This window comes from Calliopsis andreniformis, chromosome 10 (assembly GCF_051401765.1).
Source record: "Calliopsis andreniformis isolate RMS-2024a chromosome 10, iyCalAndr_principal, whole genome shotgun sequence".
In the NCBI taxonomy this organism is placed as follows: domain Eukaryota; kingdom Metazoa; phylum Arthropoda; class Insecta; order Hymenoptera; family Andrenidae; genus Calliopsis; species Calliopsis andreniformis.
The window spans coordinates 9889487-9911926 of NC_135071.1; the positions used below are offsets into that span (position 1 = coordinate 9889487).

At 37.2% G+C, this 22440-nt stretch overlaps 1 protein-coding gene across 1 annotated transcript in view; it reads right to left on the reverse strand.

Moving 5' to 3' along the window:
- Window positions 1-22440, reverse strand: part of LOC143184651 (zwei Ig domain protein zig-8) — a 42315-nt gene that overhangs the window by 14767 nt on the left and 5108 nt on the right. Inside the window, exon 2 of the mRNA XM_076387035.1 lies at window positions 11243-11498. Coding sequence (XP_076243150.1) covers window positions 11243-11399 — 157 coding nt within the window. The 5' untranslated portion in view covers window positions 11400-11498. The remainder of the gene's footprint in view (window positions 1-11242; window positions 11499-22440) is intronic.

Consider the following 22440-nt stretch of genomic DNA (forward strand, 5'->3'; position numbering starts at 1 on the left):
TAAACTATCTTGCTCTCAGTGATTTATACGCTTCTGAATACTCTTTTTAGCGGTTAGAAAGTCTTTTCGAAACATTGCGAGACGTTTCAATGACGCGCGAAATATTCATCGTCAGCTTCCTCCAGCGAATCGCGAGATCCAGCCTAGGGGAGTATTAATTAAGTTTCGCGTGTCCTTGAGGCATTCGAGAACTCGTGTATAGAGGAAAAAAGGGAAGCAAAGTTGTTGCCACGGACCTTTCATTAGCGCTAATGGGTACCGACTGAATCCGCAGTGGAAAATATTCTCTCTTCTGCGATCTTTTTTTGCCAGCCGATTCGAAGCGGAGATCACTATGAAATAGACAGATGTTCCTCTATCGATCCCAACGCCCACGATCGAACCGTATTCCTCTACAGAGAAGTCGAAAAATTACGCTACCCAGCTAAGCTCGAAGGGTAGCAACAGAAAGTTGCAACGAGTTACAAGCGCCGAGCAGCTCATTGGAAGACACGCCGACAAGGGAGCCTTTGTCCCTCTTTTTTTTTTTCCGCGCAGACGACGCACCAACGAGGTCAGCAATCGGGGTCACCGCGGATGTACGCTCCACATTGGCGTAATAAATGTACATCCAAGACATCATTTGTTTCCGCGCATTGCCCTATGAAGCACGAGCCGAAGGACCATTCGTCTTGTCGCTCGTTTTTCATCGGGACCTGATGCCTCGACGACGGAATGACGTTTAGCAGCCTCCTTCAAACTTCTACCGCAAACGGAGGATGGATGGACAAGTGGAATATACAGGGATGCGGTGACTTGCCCTCTTGGTGTCGATGTTCCCCAGCTTCTTACTGGCTGGCTCTCCTTGGTACGCCAGCTTGAAAAATTTAAGCAAAAAGTTTGCCTGACGCGAGGAAATGAACCACGGAAAGCGATGTCGAAGATAAGGAAACCGGCGACCGTAAAGTCAATCAAATGAGCAAAATAGAGTCTGTTTTATCGATTCCCTAGTTTTCTTGCTTTGGCTTGAGTGGTGTCTACAATAACAGTGCACGAATTGTTTTTATACTTATTAGACTTCCGATATGTATGCAAAGTCATGTTTGTCTGGACACAATTGATAAAATGGAAGCTTACCATAATTTAACCTACTTTATGGTTGGTAATTATTTGAATTTGAGCAATAGTGTTTTTATAAACTGTGAATATAAATAGTAATTTTCCTTGACAAAACAACGTTCAAATTTTTGCACTTCATGCATTCGCTCCCAAATTCGTAATTTTAGACTTACAGAATATGTAACGTCTTATTAAAATTCTAGGTCTTTGAAGAATCAGAAATTTCACTTTTGACCATTCTCCTTTACTTTACTTTCTAAACTTTGTACTGTATATTTTACTTCGTGATATTTTCTATATTCTGCACATTATATGCTTTCGTTGCCTTTTCGTACATTAACATCAGGTTATATCACGTTAACATCAGTAATTTAATCATCCCTTGGGGTACCTGTCCCTTTGACAATAGAAGTATCGTTAATTTCTCTAGAGAGTTAGTTTTACCAATTTACGTACTACTGAAAGCAGTCTTGTAAATAAGTATTGTGAAAGATTTTTTATTGTGAAAAAGTATTAATATTTTGTGAATTATTCTGTGCTAACTCGATATAAAGAATTCAATCAACTTTCAATCTTGTTTACGTGTTTACTTATTGTTACGGAAAGTTATAAATACATTCTGATGCCTGTCAATTCCTCAGCAGTCGGCGTCAGCAGAGAGTGAACCTCTCAGGGGTTAGAGTTCCCAGACGAGAATCTTCTTCCATAAAATATCAAAGAAAATCTTCCACGCACCAGGAAACCTTTGTCTCCATTTTTCAGTCACTTCTCCATTTCTCTTTCTTTCTTTTTTCTAGTAGAGCACACTCTTCCAATCCCTATTCTCTAGTCTAGCATCCCTTTCTAGTCCGGCTCTTTACCTAATCGCTAATATACTTTCTATTGTCCTCTTAGTTCTTTTCCAGAGCACCTTGTACAATGTATGACTCACATCACACATTGTTTAATAGATTCCAATAAAAGTGGAATTACTGGATACTCAAATTAGAGTCTCATGTTACCAGTACCATGTGTCTAGGATAGAGGACGCATCTGTTCCTGTAATGGAAGGAAATTCACTTGCTGGAGAGTTAAAAGTGCACGTTGTTGGTGAAGTATTACCGCTCTTGGGCGACCCCTACTTCTTCACCCTCATTCCTGATAATTAATCACTGTACGATTTTAATTCAGCAGCACTTTTGCCTTTTTGGAAAAAGACAGATGTATACTGTCTACATAGACGCACTCCAATATCGACTAAAAGCAATTTTGCAAATTATGTTTTCAAATCACTGACACAAAATTCTGAAGAAAATTTTTGTTTCATTTTAATGCCTAGCTGTAAATCTAGTGTATTTTATATTTCCTAGCCAAAAAAATTAAAAAGTGAAATATCCACAAACAATAAAATATAATTTTCTCTAACATATTACGAAAATAAACCCTAAATGAGTGTAATGTTCGCGACTTTGAAGTATAGATTAGAAATTATATTAACACTAGAAAGACGGGAGCTTAGTATATACCTATATTGCCTGAAAGCAGTCAAAATGACTGCATTGTGAAAAAATAACTAATGCGCAAAGAAATTTGTTTAACAGTAATTTTTAATATATTTTATATCACTTACAGTCATATAACAAGTTATTAATAAGTATTAACAATAAAAAAATGTATTTCAGTTCGAAAAAAAACTCAGAGATCCTCTTTCCCATCTGAATGACGTTACAGCGCGTTCAAAGGGAACAAAACGCGTGGTCAGGCCTGGCATAAAGATTCGAATAACAAGTACGAATAACAATAACAATAACAATAACTTTAGTTATTGAACAACTGCAACTTATCAAGAATATGTCGAAATCGACAATTTATCATGAACTTGTATGTTATCGAACTGGTCTTTTCCAAGCAGTCAAAATGACTGCTTTTCGGCAATATAGGTATAACACATATATATTCCGGAAGTGAAGGACGGGAGGGGGGGGGGGGGGGGGGGGGGGGGGGGGGCAACAACAATGATTAATTAACCCATTTATATGTTGTAGAAAAAGTCACAAAATTATAAGAAGCTGTGTCATTATTTAAATCATTATTTTCTTAATTGAAATTCAAAAGCAGTCAAAATGACTTGCTTAGGCAATCTAGTGTTAACTAGGTATACATCACGTATTCCTTTCCAGGCGACACTAACTTTCATGCTTCCACTTTCCAGCATCGAACTTCCTTAATCAGGGAAGTACATCAAGATTGCTATCCCGCACTATACGTTAAAGTTTTAAGAACTATGCTCACTACCAGGTGTGAATTCTCAAGCAGTTAAGTGTTGAGATAGATCAAGAACGTAACATAATCCACGTTGAACCCACTTAGATTAATTATTATCAACGTCGCATCATTAGCAATTAAGGGTCATCAGCAAATTGGACTCGAATGACGTTATTAATTAACTGATTCCCGAAATGATCCTTTAATAACGATTTTCGCGTGGAATGGTATTTGCGGGTACACTAAGCTAGTTTCAGTGTAGTGACATGTTTTCCAGTAATGATCAAACTTTGGACCTAATCCGTGGACCTTCATCCCTTGTACAATATTAAATCTCACGAGAGTTCAACATCCAAAATTCCCCTCTGCAAGAGATACTTCCTTGTCGATTAGTATAAGTCGACACATTATTAAATGCCTAAAGACAAAGACAAGAATACACAAATGGACAGATGGACAAGTACACAAGTAGGCTCATTTGAGACATTATATAATTAAGTAATAAATTTTTATACCGTCTACTGTCTGGTACGTTCTCCCTTGATATTTAAGAAGTGAACTGACCTTTGCTCGTTCAGCTTCGAGATCGAGATATGACAATTGTGACCTCATTTAGCAGAACCACTACCTCTTCCAGTCATATGTGGAGCATGTAGATTTCTTTCTAGGAATATTATTTCTTAGCAAGGAATATTATATAAAAGCAATATGTGTAATATTATGTGCAAACATGGGAGCATTGCATACGAGCTGACTTCATATGTACATATCGCGGTTTCTTTACATCATTTTCTTGTATTATATTATGTATATTATATTATGTAGGTATGTATCGAGTTGCAGTCCGTTTGCAATAATAATAATAGTAATAATAATACCTGATCTCCACAGCAAAATCTCCTTACTAGCCCATTGTACGCGATAGACTGTTCCAAGTTCAATTTATTTATTTCTAAAAACTGCAATATCCAGTACACAATTTCACTTTTAAATAATAAAATGATACTCTTTTGCCTCTATCCAAAGTATAATGTGTTTTTAATGGTTTCAGAGATATAAGGACCTGCTACCTTTGGTTTATTCTCCTTTAAACTTTCAAAAGTGTGATATAATAGACTCTGGTTTTGGGGGCCAGATAATTGTTACGAGTAATATTTAACGCTATAAACACAATCAATTATCGATCTCAGCTGAAATGGGTATCAATCGAAGATCCCGAGAAGGACATTAATCCATTGATTCAGCGACACAGAAAACGCTCTTCGTTTAACGTACAGCGATACAGTGATACAGTGGTAGCATTCAACGAATGTTTTGTCTGTCGGTTAGTCGTCTTTGTTCTCGTTTGGAACCAATAGTTCAGCCGATTCCTGCTGTCTGTGATCGCATCCCGTGTTATTTGTCTTGTTTCGCCGTTGCGAATCAACAACTGGGAGTACCCAACTCGATTGTGTCTCGCATAGTTCGTGAATCGGTGGAACAGTTGTAGACACTGCGATCGACGATCATCCGTCTCTATTTGGGTGATCGAATTCCTCTGCACCCATGCATCCTTTCCATCTGAATTGTTTAGGAACGCTATAAGTTTTCTTGTGACGAGGATTGACCAAAAATGGCCTCATCCATTGTGTGTTGGCTTCCTGCTCTCCTTTTGCATTTAATATTGGCAAGTAAGATATAGTTTTTTAAAATATCTTAACTACATTATAGCTGGAATTATATTTAACCAGAAATTTAGTAAGTTATACTTCATTAAATACAGTGGTTCAAATTTTAAATATAAAGAGTGAGATATCTGAAACAGTTTACTTCGATAATTCACTGGTTCTTGATGAGAGAAAAAAATTCGTTAAACGTAACTTGGCTGGTTCCAAGGAGGGTATTATCTGGTATTAATAATTTTTGTCATGTAAGTGAAAGTGCAAGAAAGATATTTTTCTAATGAAAACGTATATTTTTTAATAGATCACTCGATGCAATTCGTCGTTTCCTAGAGAAAAATACTGAGACACTTATGACACTTATAAAAAGTAAAAAAATACATGTCAAATATTTTCAGCTACTCTGGAATCCTGCCAAGTTTCATTAAAATCAGAGATTTAAACTTTGTGATATTCGCTTGTCAGATTAGATAAGGATCACGTAGGGTGCATCACGTAAGACACATCTATCCTTCCATTTTAGCGTTCTTAAAGATCTATAAAATATCTATGATAGAACAAGTGTTCATTAATTTCAGTTAGTTGATGTATCGCAATTCTGACGAAGTTATGGTGAAGTGCTTCATCGTACAGTATTGGAAGAAATTTCTAATGTATCGACTTTTCGATAGAACCTCGCTGGAATTATCAATCACCATCGCCATCGATGAATGCTGGCATTAATCCTTGAAAGCCTCAACCAGCAGCCACGTCGCCCAAAGAGGTTTCGGACTTCTTTCTAGACTGCCGACATTTTCTTTCCTCGTCTGAGCTCCCGGCAAACGTGTAACTTTTTACACACTTCGAGATTCGAAAGCCGATTTCTTCCAAATCGATTTGCACTTTGAGCTGGCGATTTCTCGATATCCTCGCTATGATGGATCTACTTGAAAAATTCTATCCTCTCGAGGACCCCATTGATTGAATTAACAGCCATTCACACATTAAGAGCGGCAAGTAAATTCCTTCAGTGTCACTTTCTTAAATTGCAAAGTAATAAATGGGTACTACTAGAACGTGAATCTTATTATTCATTTAAAAAGCAATTAACTCCTATGTACAATATTTTTTCTTCTTCTTCTTGCAATTTCGCTTAGTGACAAAGTAAAGTGATTTAAATGTAGGTTCTGCATATATTCCTATAATCGAGTGAAACTTTGGGCTAACAAAGTTCTTGAAAAACCATTTTAAAGCTTTGGCTTTTCCCTTATTTCACGTTTTCCAATTTTCATGACGTAGAAAGTAGTTTTAGAGAATAAATTTCGCATTTCTGAGCTGCCTAGTAGTTTAACGCGGGAGGTCTCGAAATTACACGTCTTACAGTTCAGGTGTTTAGCGTAACGCGACACATCAGTGCAGTTATATTTCTCTAGCTCCCGCGAAATTACATCGCATTACTGTAAGTGGCGCTTTGAAGAAATCCCCTTGTTCAGATTGAACTTTCATGAGGGTTTCTAGATAGTAGCTAGCCTGACGATAAATCTCTACAATGGTGACTCTGCACATGAAAAGAATTCGTCTGAACGCTACTGTTTCGTTAACACGTCCTACGCCAACAAATTTTTCTACACTTCTCACATCCTTTCATTCCTGAAAATATATCACAGTCAGAAAATTGTCAGATACCGAAAACATAAAAAATTTATATTTGAAAAATTACCTAATCGTAGTATTATGAAACATACATCAATTAAAAATGCTTTAAGAATATGTCATTTAAAATTAATATAAAAAAACAACGAATATAATATATTAGAAGATACTCTCTACAATTTATTAAGAGTCGAATAATTGTAATTTGTAACAGTTTTCAATGTTATGATACACATATTACAATATTAAATAATACATTTGTGATTTTATGTGAAATTGTAACTGTATTATGGTTGACTGAATCTTGATAAGTTTTAAGGTTCACTTACCACAAGTGTTGCTAAGAAACATTGCCGATTCAAAGTATCGATGGCCATCGTGTCGATGAATGGTTAAAGGGTTGCTTTCCTTTAAATAATTAATTGAACACGTCGAGACCCAATAGCAATAACGTAGACAGAGAAATTGCTCAAAGATTCCGCTCGCTGAAATTCTCGGTATGCGAGCCAACACTCGAATAAAATTAACGATCAGCAATTTCCAATGCGTACGAGGATAGTTGGCGTTTAAGCCAGAATGAAACTGATGAGCTCGCGTTCGTGCTCGATTAATTGCCAAATTTGCGAGTCGAACGAAGAACCTGAGCTGGAAAAGTGTTCGAGTTGTTCAGTCGGCTGCCACCACGAGAGGCATTATAGCACTTGAATTATCATCGACCGCCGTCAAAGGATTGACCCCTCGCTGCAAGGAGCTCATAAATGGGTCCAAGGGCGATGGGTCGTAATCCTTAGACGCGTTCATAAATAGGAGAATGAGGCCTTTAATAGCTTTCCATTAAAACGAAGAATATCAGGTAGAAGTCACCCTCTATTCCTCCAGCTTGCGTAATATTCCTTTTTATAGGAAATAAGACAGACTAGCTTGTAATCGAATGTCATAACTGTGTATATTTTACTTTCGTTTGAGATTATTAATTTATAGTGTATTTCAGATTACGTAGATACGATAATTTTTAACTAGAAGATTTTAATATTCTTTTTCTAACGAAATAAATTCGATCTAGCTGACTTCTCTGCACTGCAGTATGCATTTGTTCAGCTTCTGTATGATTCAATATTTCCTCGTCTCTTTAGTTCAGTTTAAGGCAGCTAATAATGTACTAGGCAAGGTTAGCTAATTTTCTACATAGCAAAGTCCTGAGAGCTGCGAATTCTTAGCAAATTTAAACTCTTAATTTTAAATTGGAGCACGTAGATGCTTGATTCCATAATGCAGAATCTCACAATTTTCGTTACCTATAGAAACGCACTCTGTCTAACCTTCTACTTTGCTGAGTCCTCAGAGCTACGAGTTCTTGTTAAAGTTAAACTCTTGATAAATCTAAACTCGGGCAAATAGATAAATGCCTGATATCGTAATGGAATAATTTACAATCTTTCATTCTCTTCAGTGATCTCTCTTTGCATGCACAATTCAAAACGCTGAGAAGAAGAATAACTTTTTAATACTGAAAAAGCGAAGTCAAATATTAAACTGACGATCCTATCAATCGAATTATCGTCACTTTTAATTAAGTAGGCATCAGGTTCCATCGCTTTAATAAAAACAATATCTCTGTTGTAACAGCTGACAAGTTATATCCTATAAGTCTATTCTCAGCAGTACTTCAATACTTGATTAAAAACGAAAGAAGGAATATTCGTTCACCAATCGAAGCATATCTCGAACGGTTTCGTTTCGATTCCGCGGTCAAATGTCAGCACAGTAAAACCATCTCGTATCACGGAATTGCACTCGGTTAGCCGTGGTGTCAACTTCCGGTGCCGAGGCGACAAATCACGCTTATCACCAGGTATCATTCAGATAAATTCGCTGGCTGAAAATGACTTCATGAAGCCAATATATTTCAAGTTGAGTTGTATAAGTATCCTCGACTAAACTATCTCACCAAACAGGTACGTAGGTACGTACTCTTACTGTGCATCTGCAGAAACTGGTGCGTACATTTAACTCTTGAGTTCATTAAACACTATTAATTGAACAGTAATAAAGCACCATGTTACCCAGATTCCACCTCCGTCTCGATTAACTTTGTAAACGAGACTCGCTGCTTATTCTTCGGCGAAACTTAAAATAATCGTACAGCCAGCCTATATAACAATCGTCGATTTAATTACTTCCGCCCAGTTAATTGCAATCGTCCGTGCCGACGATCTAATCGACGGAGAGACGGATCAAAGCGCGACGCGATTTTCCGTCTTCGTTCGACGGCAGGTCGATACTGAATTAATTGGAATCACTCATCGAGGAGGCTGGCCGACATCGAGGGATCTGCAATTAAAATTTAGTCGCTGGTGGCATCGTTCTTTTCGAAATTTTCCCTGCGTCGTCATCCAGCGGTTATCGACCGTCTCCGAGCATTCTGCTCTCCTTTTAATCTCTCTGTTTCGATGACGATCGTTAAGGGGCGCAAGGAAGAATCTCCTTCTCGTTAGTTGCAGCGGCGCTAAGGCAATGGATTCTGATACCGAGGATCGAAACTCGGGGACACTCTTAATGTCGCTGGCATTCCTTGATCTCGCGTCGCCTTGAGTCACGGAACGCTAGCTTCCCCTCAGCTTAGGCGATGGCACACAAATTTCCAGAGGAAATCCACAGTCGAAAGCAACGAAAATGGCAGTCGAGTCGTAAAGAGGTATAGGAGACTCTGCAGCGACAGAAGCGCATAAACTGTCTTCACAATTTGTCCCGCTGCCATCTTAACGTCCACTCTTTCTCACTGTCTCCCCGTATCTGCCTACCCACTTATCTCGAACTTTTCACGACAGAGCTTCCCGACCTCATCACAAGATTCGATCGACTTTCCTTCGTTTCTACTTTCTTTTCTGCAGGGAGCCAACCATTGAAAGAATAAGTAGAATAAGTTACAGGACTCCGAGAATCCTGTGGCGAAGGAATAGTGGAAATGAAGAAAACAGGTTACAGTTGCAATTGAAAACTTAAATAAATGTCTAAAACTTAAGAAATAATGAAAAGTGTTGAACCCAATAACTTGCATCACAACAATTCACCGTTATCTACTTGATAACAAGAAAAGGATAAACACGGCCAAGGTAGGAGCTCAGTGCACTAAGTCAATAAACAAAGATCACCGATGTTAAATTTAACACTGTGCGTCATAGTACCTCACTGTATTTCTGCCTGATAACAAGAAAAGAAATAGGGCCAAGGTACTAGCAGGTGTATTTAGTGTTATTCTGGTCGGAGTATACGATCGAGGGATCTGCGTCGTAAAATTCGCCTGAAAGTTTCGGTGGTCGTAGATTCCAGCAACCCCGAAGCAAGGAACTTGGTCAGAACTTTTGCTCTAGACTCTAGACGAATCACCAGCGTGTTCTGGATCGTCTGGGCTCACTGATCAACCCTGCAACGGGTAATTAAACCTGCTCAGTTTCTCGCTCTTTGACTTCGACTCCCAACCCGTCGATTATTATATTAGACTCGTGGATTCTCCATAATAGGAAGCTCAGTCTAGCAGCTTATTTCGTTACTTTGCTTCCAAATTTTCTCATATGTGAACATTTCAAGTGCACTTATTGATTGGGAGCCTTGTGAGCTACAAAGTGAAATTTTAAGGAATACGCCTTAAGCCCTACGTCAGCACATAGACATGAAATAATTAGAAAAATAGTAGATACAGAACCTCGATTATCGGAAATACCAAAATATCTGAATTTGGAGAACCCTTTTGATAGCTAGTTTAGTTATCTTTGGCATACTATTGTTAAATATCAATATTTGGCATACTATATCAAATATCAATAATTTTAATAACAGAAATTGCAAATAATCGAGGTTTGGTTACAGGAAGTTCTGCTATATTAGTGTTTAATAATATTACTTTTCATATTTTATGTGTAACTGGGTCTTTATACATGTTTGCTCTTAAGCTTCTTGACTCTTCAGTTCTTTTAGAATAGTACTTCTATAGTTATTAAATAGTCTGCACTTCCATAACAGGTGATTGTGATTAGTATCTTCTACACGATAAGAGTACCCAGATTTAGTGTCACAGAAGACGAGGTAATTTTGTTATTCATAAATTGAAAAGAGTGCACTTTTTCCCATGTTCATACCTGTATATAATAAAAATTCTTGTTCTTTTCATCGATGATCAAAATGAATTAACAGTACCTGAATTTCTCTAAATTTTAATTCACCATGCGTTTATTAAGAGAAACTAGATCTGTTCTGTCAGCGATTGTATGAAATCAAGTGTCACGTGGAATATCTTTAATTTGTGTTCTTAATTCACAATGAGATAGGAAGCACTGAATAACAGCTACCTATGTATAATAATTGACCCTTTGATCAGAAAGGAAGACCATTCTTCAGGTCCAAAAGGGGTAATGATAAATCCATTTATGACTTCTTGCAACAATTCCCATTCTTCTGCATTTGCATTTCTATAATACCATCGATAAGCCCTAATGAGCATTGAAGGCGTCAAAACTGTGTAATGAATGCAGGGAAAATGTGATTTTGTCAGGTAACGCTGACGAGTAGAATCATATTGGAAAAATTTTCCGTTGGACTTTGGTACTCACCTTGTAATCGAGTAATATTCCTCATTACTTTGTGTCCGCTAACGAGCTGCTCGCGTAAACGAGTTTTCTCCCCATGACGTTGATAATTGCCGATAACGATCGTAGTCGTCACCAGCACGAGAAACAACTTCGGCCCCCAGGCCAGTCTCATCGACATCTTCCTCCGGTTTTCGCATCCCCCGTAATTTCTGATCTTCACTCGCTCGTTTGTTTATTTTATTAACTCGCCGGAGTTCCACAGGAGCGCGGTTCCCTTCTGAAATTCAAACAGAGATAAAAGTTCGTTGCTTTCGTGGCTTCCAAAAACTGTAGAAAAGTCAAAGGCAAAATGGTCATCCAATTGGTACGTTTGTATGAAGCTCGAGAGTGATCAATTAACGAGACACCTCTTCAGTTCCTCGGTTCAAAATATTCATCAATTTTTTTAAACAACTAAATCCAAAGCAATAAAAACTATACAATTCGTGTTCAAACGAATGACAAATAAAAAAAATTAAACGAATTTTTATAGTGTTACATAGAGGTAATTGGAGTACGGATGTTCTATGCATAGGAAGGTTTTTTATTTTTATTTTTAAAATGCACAAAAATATGGTAGATGTATATTACTGTTTCAAACTCTGAAGTTTTGAACAAATATATAGAAGAGGAAATCTTTGGAATCGACATAAAAATAATTTCTTGTTTTATTTCGTCGTATCCAGAAATGATTTTTGTTTCATCTGACACAAGAATATCACGCGCTTCAAACATCTGTCAGTTTTGTAATCTATCTGCTCGTTTGCTTTTCCTATTAAATCTGGGACAATTTTTATTCACGTCGAAATTTGTCATTCCTGACAGTAAATATTCAACTGTTCCAATTCCATATATCTGGAAATATTCCTGTACATTAGTGTTTTACGGCATTTGTCATTTATGTTTTATGGAACTCTAGTATACTTTAATAGTGCTGCGTTAAAGTTGTCAAAAATCATAATAAAATAATATTGCGAGTCCTCGAAATAGAAGAGTAGCTGTGATGCTTTGATTTTCGATTTTTAAATTCTTCATGCTTGCGAAATTTTATACCACCAACTGCATTTTATCTCACGATTTTGATCGATATAGGAGGCGTGGAAAGGGATGTAATTATCCAGGGAATTGTTGCTGTTAATAGAGTATTTTATTAAGTTGACAAGTAGAGGAAATCATGTGGTTCGCTACAGCGTCCTCGAGAATGTAACAATAACTTTGATTGTGAACACAGCTGTGTTTGACGTGCGATTTAGTTTCCATTGTTGCCTGTTACAGTTGAATCGTCTATCCTCGAGAAAATTGAAATTATCGAGAAAGAGTAGGCAACTGCAGTGGCGAATCGAACCTCGCTGTCGATCACGTCACTACGTATTATAAAAGTAGTAAACATTTAACCAAAAACTATAAAAATAAATGCTATCTGTGATTTTACGAATGCCAGCACAAGTTTATCCAGCCGTAGTGTTATTTCGAAAGCAAATAACAATCCATGACCAGGGCAAATGTCACTCAGTTTGTGTTCTCCGATCGCCACCCTCGAAAGAGCGTTAAAAATGCTCATGCGCAGTGGGAAGGAAGATTCAGAAGCCAAAAAGAGAGTTTTCACGAGGGCAAGGCTTTGAGGAAGCATTTTCGAACGACTGTACCGCTTGACGCAAGTTGGCCTGGTCAATTTTTCGCGTGCACGGAACCAGGCCGAAATCTCGTTTCGAGAGGCATGATAACAGAAAGGCTGGCCCGCTGAAAGGAGCCAGAGGGAAGAAAGAGAAAGCCATTCTGACAGGGATGTGATCAAAGTGCGAATGCGCACATGCAGCCAGAGTATCCGTCGATGCAGTTGCATGGAATATTCGGCAGTTCGGCCAAGAATGATCTATTCAAGCAACCAGGTCGCGGGGTATCTCTTTCATCCGAGCATTCGAGCACCTCGGAAAGTCACTCCGCGCTCGGCAGAAAATCGACAGCAAGGCAGCTAGCTACTTTCCCGCGCAATGGTGACAAGATTCATTAACAGATTCATTTAGTTACCAGCAAATTAGGTACAGCGACTGCTTTAATTACTTCGAAATTTGTGTATGAGGACTTCAAGGTTTGGACCTCTTTGAAAAATTTCCTTCTGCGTATTCCACCACTTTCTGTAGTAAATATCAACATGTTAATTAATTTTGAGAACTCTTAAAGTAGTTCTGAGATTACAACGAGTAAATAGCGCCCTGCATGTGTTTCAATTTTATTAACGAGGCGTTTTATACAAATAGGTGATACAGTTACTTTTTATTATCAGGTCAAAAAATTATCTTCATATCTTCTTGGAACCATTATTCTACTGAACTAACCGAAGAAATGTTTTGAAACAAATTAGATGGACTGTGGTCCCTGAAACTTTCAGATTTAATTTTCAAATCCCTTTGAACAATGATATCGCAAGAAGATGCATCAAATCGCAGGACTGTGTTCATCATTTCCCACAACCACTGTTCTATGTTACTAGATGCAGAAATTGTTCCATAATTTCGTTTACTGCCAAACAAACCGAGTGAACAGAGGTTTCTATACCCTTCAGACTTAATTGGTCAAATGCTTGTGTACTATTCCATAATTTGCTTTATGTTCAAAGAAATTGAATGAATAGATCTGTACTCGCGAAAGTTTTTTAGACATCAGAGTGGTAGCAGAGGGAGACATAATTTTTAGAATTCACGTTCCATGTCAACCTCCCGCGAAATCCACGGGCACTTTCAAACTCCCGTGAGAAAAGAATGAAATCTGACCAATGTAATTCTGAATTTAAAATGTAAAACGCGTAGTGAAGGGCCGATCTCTTGGTCGTTCCCCGTGGAGCGTCTGCGTGCATGTTTCTCCGAGTGGAAGCGCGGGACAATTAGACATTCGGGGTGGAAAAAGGGATTACAAGCAGAAACGGAACTGAAACGTGACGTGGGAGTAGAAACAGAAGGATGATAATAGGTACTATAAAGTGATGGAGAAAGACATGAGGAGAGCAGAAATGAGTTCAAATGAGCCAAGAAATTAAAAGGGGGATGAAAATGTGTGATAAAATGAAGACAGTGGTAAATTATTCAAAACATTTCTAAACAAAAATTCTTTAAACCTCGTTCAGACTTTGAACTCAAACGAATTGAATTCAAGTAACTTGGAACCACTTTACCAACGCGAATATATTATTTACTTGTCTCGAAACATCATTCGATAGGCTCTGTCGATCTTTCTGGACTTGAAATGACACATCCTGAACGGTGTAGATTTATACAGCGAAAAATAATTATTAATCTCCTTCAACATCATTTTGGGTGTTCACTGGTTAAAGTCAGATGAATTTCAATTCAGTCTAAATTCAAATAATATGTAGACTAATCTGAATGATGCATTAGTTCTCCAAAATCACCTACAAGATTGAGAGAAAAGACTGCCTAAAGTCTAAGTCCATACTGAAAATCCAGGATGCGGAGAAAGAAGGAAGCAGACAAGATACAAATACAAAAATAGGAGGAGAGTGAAAAGGGTGATCAATGATAATAAAGAAGGGATAAGAGAAAAAGGAAGAAAGATCGAAGGCTCGCTAGGTGGAATTAAGGTGCAAGATCACTTCGATGGATGAACTTTCCCCATTTGTGGAATTCAGCTGCAGCTGCTGGCTATCATAAAAGGAAAACCGCGATTTTCCTGGATGAACTACCCTGCGCCATGCTGTTTTCATCTCAAAATCCGTGCGCAGTCGGTTGGCGTCATTGTGTGCAAATAATAAAATACACGAACTTGCAGTGCAGAGTCTCATTCTTTCGGAATTATTTTTGCAATTATTTTTACGTAAACTCTTGTCTTATAGACTCCGAATGTGCTAAAATTTCATTGACTTGAATTTCTACTATTTAAATCCTAAACTGTTTTTTATTTTTGAAAACTTAAGACTTTATTAAACTACTGTACCATACATAGAGTATTAGAACAGTTATTGATATTCTTCAAGTAATTTATCCTATATATACATATATTGGACATATTATTATATAGATGAAGATATATTATTAATATAGAATATATGTACATGTATAATAGAATTCATCTTTAAATTACAGAATGTATGAAAGATCATTCAAGCGACCCAGTATTTTACTTCGCTGACCCAACTTGTTCTACAGAACTTCTTCTGGAAAGTTCTTGACTACGAGCTGCAAAAACTATGTATCATCGGACGGCACGTTTCAACAAATCAGGGACCTGTATATAATAAATAGTATCAGTTGCGTCAGAAACAATATTCCCTGGCGTGAACGCTAGGATAACTTGAAACAACTTCTGTTGCAAAGTTTACTTTAAACGAATTAGTACCGCCGCAGATTGGTTTCTCTAACTTGAAAACTGGTCACGTTCAATGAGGGCCGGAGATTCAGTCTAATTTGAATTTTAAAAATTTAAGAGAGACGAGGAGTTCTCGACGCAAGGACTCTTAGAATTTGAGTAGCGAGAAGTTTCTCGTCGACAGGAATTGAAAAACTTAGGGGTAAGCAAACTCCTAGAGACAGGACAATTCTTCGTTCAATAAATACTGATACACGCGCACTATCTTCTCGCAAAAGTGTAAACATATTTTATTGTGACGCATCTTTCACCATATTTTGGTTTTGATATTCTATCCAACGTTAAAAACCAGATAGTTTCGATGGAAAGCTAAACGAAAAATGATTTTTCGTGTGAGTGAGAGATTGAATGCTATCGAGACGAAGGAAAGTGTCGAGATCTCTCGAAAGTGGCACAGTGGTGAATTAAATACAGGTTAATCGAATATCTCTATTCAAGTTCCACGGACATGCGACATTTGCAAGGACCAAGTTACCCTCATGGCTATGTGTCTTGCAGAATTACTGACTCAGGACAATTAACAATGGGTGAATCAAGACAAGGGCCTAGAATTACTCTGATGGAACGTAGGACATGCATGTCAAAATTCCTTGCATCAACGTGCATTTGCATGACAACTGAAAAATCATTCAAAACTCCAGTTGAACAGTTTTCCTACAGTCAAAGGTACAATTTAATCTCAGTCTACACAAGAATTATAACTAAATACAATTGGAGGATTTGTAAGCAGAATGAAGCAAACAAATGTCTTACAGTTTAGAAGTTGTTCATGTCATGTAACTTCTAGGTACGTTCAGCCCACGGTATTAAATATAAGCTCCTTGATACTTGATTCAATTTGTAGAATTCGATATTTGAATGATCCCTTGCTCTCTCATTATCATACTTTGGAAGTTTGCAAAACCAATATTGGAACACTGCTGCACTCGCGGATTTTAGGATTAGAGAGAAATTCAGTTCAACTTTTCCTCTCTTTTCCTTATTAATTAGATTAAATAATTTTAATGCTACTGTAAAAGCGTCCGAACAGGTTGCGTAAAATGCTTCCTGCGAAAAGCTATTAACGAGATTAAAAATTCATATTGCGGAAATATTCGCAAAGGCAGGACGTACCAATTAAATAAATATTACGAATATCGGAAATTGTCAACCAATATTCAGTAATATAACGAATTCTCTGCAAGCCAGCAAATTACCTTTTTCAGGTTGGAAACATTTCATCTGCGGGGTTACAGTGACATGAGACGTCGTCTCCACGAATACAAATTGTTACAGAAGCGTAATTTTCATTCGGAACGAGGTATTTGCAATTTATTTTGCTCCCGTTCAATTATTCATCGACGTTGCAGTATTTTCGGTTTTCAAGTTCCTACGTTATTCACTCGCCACCGCTGGCTAACTCAATAGAGTTTGACAAATATTTTTCGATCAAATATTAGGACGAACGAGATTGGGCGTCTTCGGCGTTAATTTACAATTAATACTGTGCATCACTGTCAAAGACGCGAGCAGACGAGCAGTCGGCTCATTTATATTTATGGTTGTTTTGCAAATGGTTGTAGGAGTGGGGAGACAGTTAGATCGATTCTCTCTTTTCGTGTGAATACGTTACTGTGCAGCAAATCAATGTAATTAAGATATTCAACATGAAAGATAAAATGAATCATAATTTTAGTACATAATTTTATGTCTAATTTGTGAATCGTTATAGCAAAGAATGATATTCAAAGTCGAAAGTTTTAATTGGTTGAATTTAAGGCGATGGAAATTATGAAATAATGTTTATCACAAGTTTATTTCGAGTTTCAAACTTGAAGTACCCTTTTGATGAGTAATTTCCTTAATTTCAGTAGACTACTTTCACTGAAATCCTAGGTCAAGTCTTAGTCGATATTCCGTCGCACTCTTCTTGCAAGTACACTGAACAGACATAACTCTGAATGAAAAAGACTAAGAATAATTGAAACCTGGTTAACCGAGGTGTTACTGTATTTCGTGCAGACGTACGAAGGGTGCAAACAAAAGAGACTTAATACAAGTAGCTAAAGCGCAAAGAGAGAAAAAATTGTTGAAAGCCTGTACCAAGTCTTTGTTGGAATGTAGCTTATCAGGATTTACTTGAAATAGTAGCATCGATCAATCTCGTTGTTATTTAAGGAAAGACAAAGCGCAGCGCCCGTATTTCCAGAAACCGAAGCTGATCAGCGGAACCTTGCAACCTTCGCCAAGGCTAGCACGTACTACTCCGTAAGCCAGTGAATTTATAGCGAGATCACTGGACTATGGCAGTATGTGCCAGCCGTTTTTACCTTGCAGAAGAGGAAAAAGTGGTTACAGATGGCACGTAGCCTCAACGAAAATAACACGACCGTCTAGTCTGCTTTCAAGCTTCATTTTGGTCACCCATTGAGGTGACATGGCGAAGAAGTGAAAGGATTTGTATACTTTTCAACAGAGTCTGAATCCATAGGAAATAGAGCGATGAGAACTCTGAGAGAATAGTCTCTGAATAGTCTGACATTGAAGCAACGTTTCTGAGACAATGAAATATAACTGTGAGGTAAAATAATATTTACACAGCCTGTTCCCTAATTTCCAAATCATGTTTGTATTTCTTGAGCTATCAATATTAATTTCTTCTGCTTTGAGAAGTATTTATCTCATCAACAGTATCGCGCATAAGAAGAAAGTAATTGTGCATTTTGTATTAAAAACTGAATGTATAGAGAGCAAAGCAATAGAAAGTAGAATAATAGATTTACTTGAATACATATAGAAAGTTCGTGCAGTTTTTGAAGCAAAACATTGAGTAAACTTTTCCTTAGTTTTTAAGCTATGAGCTTCAAAAGCTAATTCGGTCACCGAATTTCGGTGTCTTCAGGCTAAACCAACTATGTTCCTACTTTAATTAAAAACTTTTTCCTGTTGTTTTTCAATTTTTAAGTGCCGACTCAAAAATAATAAACGTGTAATGGATTTTATCACGTAACATAATAAATTATTTTAATTATTAAAATGATCCCCAATTTTCTATAAATAAAAATCATGTTTTTGTCACACAATGACACTAAATTAATTTCTACAACCAAAATCCTTAACTTTCTACAGATAACTTTTACTTTCTCTTCGTTTATCAAAATATTTGCGAACGTACACAGTAGTTCCTTTTTCGCTTCTCCTACATAAGGAATGTTTCTATTATCTTTAATGATGGCGTTAGGTGTGGCTCTGTTCTTCGTGCTCATAGCTAGGATTTTGAATAATTTTTCTAGAATCCTCTCTACTAGTCACACCACCCCTTTTCTTAGTGCACGTATACTCTCACGGGAACGTTACTCCTAAACTTCATAAATATTTACGAGTAGTCATAAAGGTGCGCCATTTGTTGGAGACATTAAACAGCGGATATGACTTCTGCAATATAGGTTGCCTAAAAAAGGCAATAATAATAATATTAGATGCTCGCGGCTATCTCATCTTCATATATTTGTGAGCATGAGATACCTAGTTTACAGTAAAATGGTTACATAACCCTATTAACCCCTTATATACTGGCGATAAATATAAATTTCATGCAAGTATCACACACCAGTGAATTGATAAAGTAAATCGATTTATATTTAAAATACATTTCGTTTTTTTTTAAATTCAGTAAATAGAAGGAGGAAAACATTGATTTCTCAATACAAGAAAAAAACGACATTCCATTTGTGAGAGACATAAAATAGCGGATATGACTTCTGCAATACACGGTATTGTGCAAATTAATGTGAACATAGTAATCCTTAAGTGTGAAAAATATTAATTAATTTCATATCGAAACGAGTGCAGAAACTTGTTAAGGTCAGAAAAGAATACATTTTCGTATTGAATATTCATTGTAACGTATTATATTCAAATATGAAATTAATTTTATAAGCAATAAAATATTTCAGTGAAATCATCTGTGTTCACATTAATTCGCATAATACTGTAGGTGCTCCATTACAGGTAATAACAAAGATATTACGTATTTATGGAATAAAAAAAGGACAGAACCCAATAAAAAAACACAGATAACTCTCGGATATCCAAAACCTTTTCACCAACAGGGAAATCATATTTCCTGAACAACAAGTCCTTCGGAATTATTATATTCTGCATAAAGAGTACATTCTGTTATACATATTCTGTAAAAGGACACATAACTTCATTGAAGAAAAACACTGACGATCTTTGACCCCTTGGAACCTGCTGAAATGTTTCCTAAAGCAATTGTTGATTACCTGAAATAGAACACCCTTTACACAATATTATTCATGACGCGTGAAGGGCTCACTAATTCGAGCCGCTTGATCGCCGCAAACAGTATTCTAATTAACCAATGTTCTCTTTCATACGCGTTGGTGAGCGAGAACAGAGAGAGTTGCAGTTGACAATCGTGACCAGAACCGCGGGTCGTGTTATCCTTTCGAGCCCGAACGACTATTTAGCGTTTGTTGTTTTCAATTAGACCACTTATGCGTCACATGTTACGCCCACTGCCTGGCCCATTTACTGGGGCATTTTACAGGTAATAGGTAGCTATGCCTATAATTAATAACTCAGAGGTTAATTGGCCGCGCTGAATAACGAGGGTGCGATCTTCAGCTCTCTAATTATGCCTGCATTCTTTTCACGCTGGCAGACACCCACGTGATTGCGGACAGAATTTATGCGAGGCATTAGGTATTCATAGAGAAGTGATTAAAAGTCTGCAGAGCTGTCCTCCCTGTTGTAGCAATCATTGTGCCTTTCAATTCGCTTCAAAACTGCAGCCAGGGTTGGGTCTTATTTAGATTCAAATTAATACCAAGGGAAAGCTAACGACGATGTTTCAATTGTGCAATATCCAAGCAAAAATCTTCGTAACCTCTAAATTTCTGTACTATACTACTCTATAGGATCAATATCGTAAATCGCTGTGCAGCGTAGAGATTCTAGCAAGGGTGTAAGGGAAATGCGGAATGCATCGATCTAACCCCTGCGCAAACCGAGAAACAAATAGTTCACGTCTTTGATTTCCCCCACGTAATAAAAGATGCAGTGAATATCTTGCGCGGTTCGCCGCGGGAAAGTTTTAACCAGCAAGCTCCAAGTTTCGCGAGCAGCAGCGGTCCATACTTTTTTGAAATTTAAGCAAACCTTCAGAGAAGACTTCCTTATTAGAAGGAAATTAATTTTAATTTTTCATTCGTGAAAGAGTATGACAAGGCTGTGTAGATTAGGAGCAAAACAACAGGGAGTGCCTGTGATCGAGCACAATCCGTTTCCCAAATGAATGTAAATCGCGAGCATCGCGCGACCACCGACTTTTCACCATTTCGTTTCTGAGCGAGCTTTGCAGTATGCAGAATGCTAATTGTCCCTTTAACAAAGGCCCAACGCTCGTGCAGAACCGCCTTCGCTCTCCTTGCCCGCTGGAGATTACCGTTCTGAGAATAGCTCTGAGCTTCTTGTTCAAACTTCGTCTCCTTGCGTCCGTTCGTAATTCTAATGTGTGACGAAATCTTGCCCAGCGATTGTTGTCAATTATTCAAAATTCAGCAGCACCCTGTTGATTTTGTGTCCAGGGGAATTTCTTTAAAGGTTTAACCATCGTTCTCAGATTTTGTCGTGCTGAATGGTAGAGATGGACACGTCCCGAATTTAGGTAAATCGGAAATTCTCATAGAGATGATTATCTAGATAGCTTCAAGGTCGTATTTAGAAACTGTTGCCCTGATGCATCAATAATTAATGTTTTTAAAATTCAACAGCAGCATTTAAATGTCATGCCCTATGGAATTTTTCCAAAGGTTCAACCCTTGACCTTACATTTTTTGCTGTTGATTTATATTCCAGACACTCTTATATAAATATAAGCTGGTAACACTACAGAATATGATACGTTCTAAATTTAGGTAAATCGAAGATTGTCAGAGAGATGACTGTTTCAATTCTTTGAAGTCTTATTTGGTCAGATATAATAATCAACTTGATACGTTTATGAATGGTGAAGTTTTGATTCAATGTACAATGTAATTCAGTGCTATCTTTTTTTACAAAAATTCGATTTTTATTTATAAAAAATTCAGAATAATTATAATATAACGTTCTGTTTGCAATTACAAATTTTATAACGCTAAAAAATATTCAGTGTGTTTTGGGATGTGCATCAACTAATAAAGAAGAACATAACAGATTTCGAATGTTGGCTAAATTAGAGGTTGGTATAGAGGTGCTTATCTGAATTGTTCAAAGTCTCGTTTAGACTGAAATAATAATTAGTCTGATGTGTCCACGAACGATGAAGTTTTTATTTGAAAGTAGGGCAGGCTTTTAATACAGATTTTCGACACACACATACAAACACTGCTTCTCTACTTTTCTATCTCTTCTCTCCTAAGGAAGTCGACAAATTTAATGTCACCTGGGTGAAAAATGATCTCGCGATGAGTTAGTCGATTCCCAGACACGCGAGACTCGCGTTCATTCGAATATCACGGCAAACTAAGCAACAGAGTCACAAGTCCGAGACCTGGGGTGCTGAACAACGATGACGTTCGAAGATAAAAGAAATAAACGAATTTTTATTTTAATGTGATTTTACGAAAAAGTGGAAATACTATAAAAACATATAAAATATGCTCTATTTCTCCAAAATCACCCTTGAGCTTGTTGTTTCGGCATAATCGTTTTAGAAAATTAATTGCACATGATTTAATTCTTGAAGACTATTTTGTCTCTCAAAGGCTGGCAGAACCTTTCGTTATATGCACAAAGAAACATTAACACGAGAG